Consider the following 11,524-nt stretch of genomic DNA (forward strand, 5'->3'; position numbering starts at 1 on the left):
AATCCATTTATCATTCAAGCAAAAAGCCTCAGTATGTAATCCAAATTCTCATAACAGTAAAGCATCCAAAGCCAATCCACATATTCATTTCATTCAAACACCAATATCCAATTAGAATTGAATATACCATACATTGACAAACAGCCAAAACATGTGCGCACATCCAGCATAAATACATTCCAATTTCAAGGTATCTCTATGCGTCCAACAACACACTAAAGTTGAGAATGTCAACTTTGAAACCTATGGAGACTATTGATTTTTCTATATATTGGTTGTAGAACTACAAATTGTGTTCATTGGTTGTTGAACTACAAATTGTGTTCATTGGTACATCGGTTCATTGGTACATTGGTACTCGATATACAGAAGAGGATAAAAACAATATTAAGTACAAATTAGGCACCTCCTCGTCACTTTAATCTCCACCAGCTTCATTTCCGATGCGCTTAAGATGTGGATCGACAGCATCATCGTCATCATTCTTAAGAACCTTAGCCACACCACCAACAGTTGGTTGGGCATCAGCTAAATTCACGATTTTCAAGCCCTTTGAACTGCATATGCAGACCAAAAGTGAATCGCTTGTGTAACAATTAGTTGTAATAAATTTTGGCAGTGAGCTAATATTTACCTGATAAATTCATACAAATTGTGGTACTCATTTCTCTGAATATTACGGAAGAGATGCTCTTGCTCAGATTTTAGTCTGATAAGAAGGTCAAAATAATGCATGTTTGAACCACCAGCAGCATGTCTCTCAAATTCCACATAATCAATCTAGTAAGAAATATTGAAACCATCAAAATCTCTAATTTGTAAGTATCATATGCACATCAACCTTAGAAACTTAAATACCTTTATGAAAAATTAATTTGGCATAAAAACCAATGACACTCTTGTTCTTTCAGTCCAGAACAAAAAAGTAACATTAGGAAATGAGACTTCTTTAAATCCAAGTTAAACACTGATATGAAAAGCCACACGTATAAAATCAAAACCTATCATATTTGGACTTAGCATCATTTAACTCATCTCGAAGTTGCTTCAGTTTTTCCTCCATGTCAGATTCTTCAGCTTGCATTGTTGTGAAATCAGACTTATCACCAGATACCTGTTCATTCTGCAAAATGAAACAATACAATGATATGACTACAAATGGTTCTATGTCCATAAACTTTGATGTTCATGTTGTAATATCTGATGCTTTAATTCCCTAAGTGTTCATCATTTCAATTATATGACTACAAATGGTTCTATGTCCATTAACCCCTTCAATTCCAGTAACCTCTTTAAGGTAATTGCTGATAAAAAAATATGCAGATTATAAAATGATTAATACCTTTGGTGCATTAGCAGCTAAAATGTTTAATACTTTTTCCATGCATGCAATTGCGGATGCGAGGGGTGGAATTCCTAGACGTTTTTGTGTAGGTTACAAACAAATTTTCCTTTAAAATTCAACACGAAAATTGTTCTATCGCAAGCAAGCTTTATCGTGAAACCAAAAGATAAACATTTGAGAAGTTGGTTAGTAAATTAGAGGATTATAAAGTGTGCCTCTTGAAATTATGAGTGTGACAAAGCTGGCCCAGCTGGCGGAGGAGACTTGCTTGATATGCCTCACATCCCAAGAACTCTTCCAAGGGTTTTGACTGTTCCTAGAATTATTTCTGACCTGGATAATGAATCAAACATTAGTTCTTCTGGATGTCAGGAGCAGAAAATCATTGTGGCAAACATGTTGCCTCTGCAGGCTAAAAGAGATATTGATACTGCTAAATGGTGTTTCAATTGGGATGAAGATTCAATTCTATTACAACTTAAATATGATTTTTCTTCTGATACTGAGGTAATCTATGTGGGTTCTTTCAAAGCTGAGGTAGATGCTAGTGAGCAGGATGAAGTTGCTCAGATATTACTGGATGACTTTAATTGTGTGCCTACCTTTCTACCACATGATCTGCAGAAAAAGTTTTATCTTGGATTTTGTAAGCAGCAGCTCTAGTCACTGTTCCATTATATGTTACCCATATATTTGTCACCTGAATCTTGCATTCCACTGTTTCTTATTTTGCTTTTGCAGTCACAAAGAAACAGTTTATAAAAGTATGTGTGTGCTATATTCAATATCAATTCAAGGGAATGAAGCAGGTTTCTAAGAAAAACTTACTTAAATTCTCATTCCCAGCAGTTGAAGAACAGCTTAACACATTGTTTATCCAAACGAAACGGCAAAGATGAGGTGGGGAGAATTGAAAGAAGATGACGGTGAGGATATCGATTTCCTGTTACCACCATGACAGGTTATAAGACCTGGTGAAAATGGAATCAAGAGAAGATGACGGCGAGGATATCGAATTGAAAGAAGATGACGGTGAGGATATTGATTTCCTGTTACACACCAGATCCTCAAACCACAAAAACTTCTAACAGGACTTCTTGACAGTCTACCATATACATCCATCAAGTAATAATAAAGTTTGCAATTTCAGTTGGCAAACATCAGAAAGAAGAAAAAGCACAAACTCCGATCTCACAAGGCAATAATAATACATCGAGCATAGATAAATGCATAAGCTTGAATTTAACAGTCACCATGAAGAAAGATAAGGCCTTGGTCCAATTCCACTGAGAAGCATAAGCTGCGGAGACCCAATTGCACCTGCTAAAAGAATCACTTCACCTTGATCTGTTGAAGGCATGCTAAACAGCAGGCATTAGACTTGTTATAGCTATCAATAATTTGTTGAAGGCATGCCTCACATGAACCATAAACACATACACTCAGTTCAGACCTTATTCGAAATAGGGATGATTCCATTCAGATACCACCAGACAAAACCACACCTATCTTCAACTTCTGATTAGGCATCACAGTATCAGAACCACTCGGCACCAGCATCGTCAGTGGTTGACCGAACAGGTTCAGAAACAGCTTCGCGATCTCATCTGCAAAAACGATACAATCAAAATATTTTTATGAGCGGTATATATATATATATATATATATATATATATATATATATATATATATATATATATATATATATATACACAAATATTTGGAATCATGGCTTCTTTCAAAACCTGTGAATACAACAAAACACTAAGTACCACAAAAACCAACAGTAAGAAAATACATTGTCACGACATTTCTTACACGCTCAGCAATACTTTCAAGCAGATGTATGTCATTATTCAAAGAATCCATTGACTTCTTTAATCTCAAATAAACAATTGGTGATTCGGGATGACTTGCAATTGTGAAGCCCGATATTTCCATCAACCCTGCATGCAGTAGCCAATGTATTTTAATATAAGTGATAAACCAAAACAATAAAATGAAATAAAATCGCATGCCTCAACAACACTCATCTGTCTCAAGAAAATAAGTGTTGTTAAATAGCGGCAATAACGCTATAGCCTAAAGAATTTGAATGAGTCTCTATTGTTTTAGTTTAAATACTGCATCACAAACCTGATTCATTGTCAATGTTCCGGTCATATTGCTGAAATAGTTGTGGCTGATCCCATCATCTCATAGGCAGAAAGCCTCCTCATCTGCATTCAATGTGTTATATTAAACTGAGCTTCATAATCAAAATCCAGTGAATGTGAGTATGGATAAAGCATGCACTATGAATATAATCTTTATTATGTGTACACATAATCTAAAATACCTTAATTTCATAGCCCCAAACACGTTTCATAGCCAAGTTCTGAGCTGCAACCTGCAGATAGAGATATCATTTGATTTATGTGTCTAAAACTATCAGGTCACCTACAATAGTAGCATCGAAAAACCCATTATCATTTACATAAGGTGGATAAAAAAAGCATTTTGATATTACATTATGATTATGCTACTGGTTATAAGTTAGCAGTAGAATTCGTTCTCACTAATTCATTGCACTGCCACTGCGAATCCGATGTTAGAAGTCAGATCATCTCTCCAAATTTGCTGGAATCAGCCACTACGCACAAACCGCCATGTTTCTAGAGCAGACACCACAACCGTATAGTGAGAACCAACGGAAGCAACGACACCCTAAAACAAAGAAAAGGACTCCATGAAGCTGCAGAACCGTCACCGAAAATGTGACTCTTCAATGAACTGTAATGAGATCCATGCAATTTTGTAGAAACCAAGTTGACAACAACATCTCTCCGAAGTTAGTTTTACTACAGCCTCAACTACTCATCATATCTTGTCAAGTCGTTGTTGTAGCTGGTTGCAAACTAATGGCATATGTCGTGATGCGTGCAGCGTGTGTCTTCCTTATTGTGAAAACATTCCGACTTGGTGTCTGTGTTCGAAATCCTGCTTTACGCACAGAGCAGCAACCCAATTGAGAGTGTGAAGCATTTATAGTACAAAGCATTTTCAAACAAACAATAGTCTATTATGATCAATCAACAAAGAATGTAAAATGACTTATCTTTTAAAGGAGAAATCGACGCCATAATTCACTCGACATTAAGTCAGCGGCTTATCTTCTTTTGATTCAAAGATTCCCCCTTGTGTTATAACCTTTGCTCCTCAACTCCATAATCTCGGCAACTTATGGTTTTCCAGCCTATGGATTTTGTTGGCAGTATCCATGTTCGATTGTTTATAAACACATCATGAGGTCAACCTCGTCCGTCCAACCTGTTGCTGGCAAGCTCGTTTACAATCGAAACATTAGTTTATCAAAATAGTCCTTGAAAGCTATGAATCCATATACTCATAAAGCCAAAAATGTATTAGAAAAAATGTGACTAAGCATCCTTACCAATCACCAGCCATAATTATTGCTTGATTATAACAAACACTTGATGGCCTATTAATTGATTCCAAAAACAAAATTAAATTAAGAAACATTAATACACCTAAATCATATTTGAATGGAGAAAGTTTGAGAGAAGAAGAGAGATTAAAGAAAAAATAACATAAACTCATAAAGATGTCACCCATCTTTACCGATTTAGAGTTGTTTCAACTCAATACTCCTCATAAAACGTTGAAAACCGAATACCACAGGTTCAAACGCGAACGAAACCACTCAACAACATCATCAAACTGTGTTCATCGATGCTTGCTCTTTCACCAATTTCTCTGCAAATGAAGAAACCAAGCACAAAGAAGATGGTCTAGAGTTCCATTCAATTTAAACTATGGTTGAACAAAATCAACATCTTCAAAATACAAACCCTTCAAAATATGAAGAAAAGAGAGAGAAAGACCATTGTTCACGTTAAAGAACCACAAACATCAAACACAGTGAAATCACAAACATCAAGAAACCCAAAAGCTATTCATGATTTTCAATTTCACAAACCCTTCAGAAAGTTTGAGAGAGAAGAAGAGAGATTAAAGAGAAAATAACATAAACTCGGAAAGATCTCACCCAACTTTGCCGATTCAGAGTTGTGCATCTGATTGATTCTTCCTGTATTTTATTGTTGCTCTGCTTTATAGTTGATATTCTTCCTGTATTTTATGGTCCAAAATATTCAACCAACGCTAGCTGATCGCTGCTTTCCATTAAAATCACAAAGAGAACCGAAATTGAATAGATCTGCGAGTGTGCAAACAAACCCTAACGCTAATTGAATGAAATAGATGAGGGAAAGATAAAGATTACCCTTTCGTTGGCATCTTTGATGGAAAGGGGAGGTTCTTTGTTCCTTTTGGCGTCGAAGATCGGATCAGAACCGAAGAATTACCTACAAATAACACACAAAATCATCAATTACATAAACTAATTAAAATTGCAAAAAGATGCCGCCGCCTGTTGCACTTTTCAGCGACAATCGTTGTCGGAGATTGGAGAGAGAAAAGAAGAGGAAGAACGGAGGAAGAGAGAAAGGAGGGATCGTTTTTGCACTTGAAAAAGAAACAGATTTGTAAAACCGCTGTAGAAGAAGGTTGAAGGGGAAGATTGAAAGTTATGGTTGTGAATGATGAAGTATTTTCGTAACCGCGGTTTTAGGGAACGTGAATGAATGGAAGAATAAAAGGGTAGAATATGGACCAATCTCTTAACCTCCATTGAACATGGGTAGATAGTAACCGCTGAAATTTTTAACGTGAATTGAATTGATGAAGAGCATAATTTTGAGGATGCTGATGTGGAATCATGAGGGAACAGATGCTGATGTGGATAGCATAAGAAAGTCCCAAATGGTAGACTTTTCTTATATGATAGATTTGTGATTTTTATTTAAATCGATTTGGAATTCAACATTTCTATTATTAATATTAGAAGTAACTGATGTATTATAATTCTTAATGATGTTTAGCCGCAAACATTAACAACAAGTTAAATTAAAAAAAAAGTTTTACAAAATTGATGATAAAATTAAATTTTTTTATTTTGTAAATTATTAGATTGAGAATCTTGAGGAAAAAATTTTATTGTTTACTTATTCAATCTTGATATTATTCTCTTCAAGTATGGGCTAAAAGGAAAAGTATAGATGCTAAAAGGCCACTCTAGAGGAATTTAAAGACCATGAGCCCATTTCTTTAATTATTTAAAATAAACTGACCTTTTATAAGCAAGAAATGTGTTTTGACAAAAATGTACAAAATAATTTTTCTTATGAGAAAAAATAAGATGTCATTTTCCATGTAAAACAAAAAGTAAGAAATTATTTTAGTGATTTTAATTGTATTTGTTTAAGTATATGTTAAGAATTATTTTAATAAAACTTTTGTAAATATATTTTAAAAGAATAGAAAAATATAAAACTTATCTGTGTACATAATTTTTAGCAAACACACAATAGTTTTATAATTTCCATTGCTAAATAAAAATTATTTTATAACTATTTATTAGTTTACCACTTATTATATATTTAACAAACATAACACATAATTTCTCTAAGGGCAACAAAAAAGAAAAGGAGTCTGACCAATTAATTATTAAAAACAATAATTATATTTCTGAAACCATATGTTCCAATAAGTGTTACAATTACAAATCAAACAATCACCTCAACGATGTTACAACTTCCTAGAACACATAGTTAATTAAATTTGGCTCAGGATAATTACAATAACAAACTCATAGTTTTTACAGGGTCACAAGAGGCTCTTCACTTTTCTTCTCCTCCTTTGGTTCCTCAGCTTTAACATCTTCCTTTGCTTCAGGAGTCTCAACGGGAGCCTCAGCCACCTCTACCTTGGCTTCCACAGCCTCTCCTGCAACCTCTTGTTTCTGCTCAACTACTTCCTCAGCTTTCTCCTGAGCAACTTGGGTCTCGCCCTGATCAACCTTCTCCGGCGCGGTGGGAACCTCCACTGGGGCTTCCCCTTCGTTCAAGGCAAGATCCTTAGGACTGCTCACACAACCTCCCATTATTAAGTTTAGGTTATTAAATGAATCAAGTGAAAGGGAGGAAGTGTGATGAAGGAAAAGAACACCAAATGGTGCATTATATATTACTACGTTGTGGTTGGAATTTTTTTAGGAGCAATTAACGGGGTTATGGTAGAATTTAACCTGGCATAGAGCATGTTTTGTGGCCAAATTATGACCCGATTCTTTCGTTTGCATGGATGGTTGTTAATTTGGTTATAACAATTGTCACCTCTCTTGTTTCATCCATGCATTTTTTTTGAATTCTAAACTTGGGTTTGTGGCTGAGTTGGAGGTTCACTTGGTGAGTTACAATTTTACCTAAATTAAGGACTAACTTATACACCTTATAGAAAGTGAAGATCCTCTTAATTTATTTTCTTCTCTATTTTTTTCAATTATTTAAGTTTTTGATTTTGACTTAGTTGCTTTTGATAGGAGAATAAAATGAATATAAAATGATTTATATTTAAATACATATAAGTAAATATAATTTTTATTAATATATATGTTGTTTGGATTTTTTTATTAAAATTGATTTTGAGAACGTAGTTACAAAATAAATTTTACATAAAATGTATGTTTATCAGTTTGCTTTCTTTGGACTTTTTTTTTTCTTCATTTTTTCATTTTTAATGGCGTAACTGTTTTCTTTCATTATATGTATAATGATCAAAATAAATTATGATAACTAAATTACAAATAAAAAATAAATAAAAATAACAATCATATGTAAATATATATTTATAGTACACTCGCACTCTCTAAAATATAGATTTAATTACATTTTATTGGAATCAATTTCAAACTTTTGAGTAATTCCTTATCACTACAAAATGACAACGAAGGAAATAAAAAAGAAAATTTGGGAAGCAAAGGATTAGGGTTTACGAAAATATAAAAGAAAGAAGATGATGATTTTCTGCAGAGTTTCTCTCTGCCGACAAACTGTGGAAACTGCAAATTTTGTGAATACTCAACTTATTACAAAATACGGGGATGATTATATGATGATACTTGTATGATGATGATTATGTGCTGAAGAATGCGTGTTGTGTGAAACAAGTGATATTAAGCATGCCTTAATTCACATACATGTTATGTGGAATATGAGTTGTAATGATGATTTGTGTAATTGAGATGATGCTATGATGTTGATGAATACATGAATTGATGATGCTACAAGGATGTGTGTAATATGAAGTCTGTGATGAGGTATGAATAAGACGGTGAATTGATGTTGTTATGACGATGAAGTGATGGCCTATATTGGCGATTGTTGAAGGTTTATGCCTTGTGGTTGCATAGTTGTTGCATTGTTGTTGTTTTGTATGGTTATGATATCGCATTGTCGAGTCGCATAGCATAGCATATTTTTACGATGGCCTGAAAATGGAAAACACGGTGGCCTAAAAATGGCAAACACGATGGCCTGGATCGCCAAATTATGATGACCTAAAGCCCATTGTGTGGATTGAGTGTAAACTACGATGAAGGCTTATGCCTTGTTAATGCCCAAAATTGGCAAAGTGGTGTGGACTTATGCCCTGATGGTACCACATGCATCTGCACAGTGTCCGTTGCATTACATTATCATGTTTATGGTATGACTGATGAATTATTTGTTGTTAATGATTAACGGTGTTGTTGAATGATGAACGATGCTAATGTTAAATGAATTGGTGAAATTATGTATGATCTATATCTCCTATATTATTTATCATGCATTCCTTTATATTGTAAGATATCTCACCCCTTCTGTTTGAATGTTACCTCTGCGTGGGTAACGTGCATGTGATCCGCAATAGGCGGGGTTAGACGTCGAGCGTGTCGAGTCGGTGTCATGCTCTGATATGTAACACCGGGGAGGGATGAACGCTTATTTGTTTTAATTATTGAATTGTTGTTTTATGTTGAAGATTTTGAGAGTAGTGTAGCTCTCTTTTATTTGAATAGTCATTGGAATTTTTGATGAATAAATATGATGCTGAATAGCTACATTTCATTTTCCGCTGCAATAATAAAGAAGTTGATTGTTTTGAAGGATTATAATGATGATGTTGCCGATTCATCTGAAGTGTGTTATGCATCCATGTTTTATAAACCTGAGCATATGTGTTTTTAATGTTGATGACGAAGTAGCATCCTATTCTTGATGTTTGGTATTGAAATTTTGAATTACTCTGATTTATTTTATTAATTAAAATAGCGATGGGGAACAGGGTGTTACACCTGTTATCCCTAAATTTCGACTCTTTATTTTGTAATAAGATTTGAAGGCATTTGAATCTGTGTTATTCTCTATTTCGACAAAATGGGCACATAGTCGAAGGTGTGAGTTTCATGGGTGTTGCGCTTGGAAAGGAAAGGCTTAGAAATATTTATTTGTTTCTGTTAGAGTCAATCTAAGTCGAAGACAATGGATAAGGCCAGACAGTTGTTTTTTCTGGAACACGTGGACGTCTGGTAGGCGAAGGCTGCTTGATCGAGACACGTGTTGGCAGATGCTTAGTCGACTGTTAGGACAGTTATTATTTCAGAAATCTATATAAGCAGTGTTCTTTGTAGGTTTTAGGGTCCGCATTTTTACGTTACTAAAGAATACTCTAAATCTCTGTGCAAAAAGTGAAAAATGAGTTACTTTTTGAAAATGTACGTATGCGTACCATTTTAATTATTATGCTATAGATTCCTTCTATTTTTTCAAATTCTTATCGCTTTTGGTACTTTCATTTCCCGTTTCTTTTTAGGCTTTTCTCTTCTGTCATTTCCTTAAATTTTGTGCGTTGTTCTTTTCAATATCTTATCTTTTATGCATTAAACACAAGTCAAACAACATTAAAAATACAATATAGCATAATGAAATTCTGGGATTTACTAGTTGATCCTGCAAAGTAAACTTTAACAAGAAACTAGCGGTTGTTTACCAAAATTATGGGTAAACACCGCCCCGCCAAGATGGCAGGTTGGCGGGCGGCAGACTTACCCCTCTATTTTTTATTTTTCATTTTTTTAATAGATTAATAGACTTTATTTACCTTTAAATTAAATTTTTCACTTATTTTTTTTATAAAAGTATCTTTTTAACAAATTTTACTTTAAAAAAAAGCATATTTACAAATAAAAGTATAACTTAAAATCATCAAAAATTGCAATTACTAAAATTAATTAAAAAAGGGCGAACTTAAGGCGAGACGTAATGAAAGAATAAGCGACGCGGGTTTTGGCAGGGCGAATTTTGGTGGACGGCGAGTTTTGACGGGACGATCTTTGCTAGGCGGCGGAGCCAAAATTTCAACCCAACCCACCAATTTTTGGCGGGTGCGCGGACCGATTTGGCGGGCCACGGTCCGTTTTGCCACCCCTATCAAAAGTGAAAGATATCATATGTTATACCAAAATATTATATGTTATAACATAATTCTTTTTTATATATTTAATCATAAAGAGGAAAGTTGAAAAATATTGGTTTAAATATGCTTTTCAGTTTTGACTTTGTAAACATATTATTATTCACTTTTAGAAAATAAATATTTAATCTTTAATTTGAAATCTTTTGCTTTGGAACTTTTTTATTGTAGTTCTTACCAAACTTATTCATATTAAATTAATTTATATAATGTAGAATATTTAATTTTAATTCTTCGAAAAAGACAAATAAATATTAAAAAAATATTTATAATTTATAAATAAATTTTACAAAACTAAAACAAATTTAAACTCTTGATTATTAAGAAATTGAAAACTAATAATATTTTTATAAAAATTATTTTAAAAAAAAGTGATTCTGGTATCTTAATTGATATATTAAATGAATATAAACTGATGATTTAAGATTCAATTTTTCGGTGCAATATTATTTATATTTATGTATTAATAAAAATAAATTGTTGATATTTATAAATTATAAATCAATAAGTTTTAAATAAGAAATTATATCTTTCAAGAACTAAAGATATATTTAAATTATTGATTATTAAGGAATTGAAAATCAATACTATTTTTATAATAAAATTTAAACCAAAATATGCTCAGAACTAAAAGTATATTTAAAATCTTAAATTATTAAGCAATTGCATTTTTTAATATAATAAGGAGACTTTTTTTATAAAAGGATTTTTTTTTATATACTTTTATAATTCAAAATATTAATACTACTTATAGGAATTAAACAT

The 11,524-nt window shown here is 33.1% G+C and overlaps 2 protein-coding genes and 1 long non-coding RNA gene across 3 annotated transcripts; 1 reads left to right on the top strand and 2 right to left on the bottom strand.

Annotated features, from left to right (window-relative positions):
- Positions 1-57: 57 nt before the first annotated feature.
- LOC131661220 (uncharacterized) lies at positions 58-6,026 on the bottom strand. Its single transcript, XR_009301149.1, has 11 exons — positions 5,631-6,026; positions 4,967-5,520; positions 4,779-4,826; positions 3,904-4,660; positions 3,684-3,734; positions 3,482-3,564; positions 3,164-3,291; positions 2,174-2,952; positions 859-1,123; positions 635-780; positions 58-557 (listed from the first exon to the last, which is right to left on the bottom strand). It is a non-coding gene; the product is annotated as an uncharacterized LOC131661220 (long non-coding RNA).
- LOC131661219 (probable alpha,alpha-trehalose-phosphate synthase [UDP-forming] 8) lies at positions 1,619-2,008 on the top strand. Its single transcript, XM_058930677.1, has one exon. The coding sequence runs from the start codon at positions 1,619-1,621 to the stop codon at positions 2,006-2,008; it is 390 nt and encodes a 129-aa protein (XP_058786660.1).
- An 884-nt stretch (positions 6,027-6,910) lies between the features above and the next one.
- Positions 6,911-7,405, bottom strand: LOC131655579 (uncharacterized). Its single transcript, XM_058925420.1, has one exon. The coding sequence runs from the start codon at positions 7,347-7,349 to the stop codon at positions 7,065-7,067; it is 285 nt and encodes a 94-aa protein (XP_058781403.1). The 5' UTR covers positions 7,350-7,405; the 3' UTR covers positions 6,911-7,064.
- Positions 7,406-11,524: the final 4,119 nt, after the last annotated feature.

The sequence above is a fragment of the Vicia villosa genome, linkage group LG3, assembly GCF_029867415.1.
Source record: "Vicia villosa cultivar HV-30 ecotype Madison, WI linkage group LG3, Vvil1.0, whole genome shotgun sequence".
Taxonomy (NCBI): Eukaryota; Viridiplantae; Streptophyta; class Magnoliopsida; order Fabales; family Fabaceae; genus Vicia; species Vicia villosa.

Bases quoted from the DNA above. Each gene is read 5' to 3' on its own strand.
- LOC131661219 (XM_058930677.1), top strand. From the start codon at position 1,619: ATGCCTCACATCCCAAGAACTCTTCCAAGGGTTTTGACTGTTCCTAGA.
- LOC131655579 (XM_058925420.1), bottom strand. From the start codon at position 7,349: ATGGGAGGTTGTGTGAGCAGTCCTAAGGATCTTGCCTTGAACGAAGGG.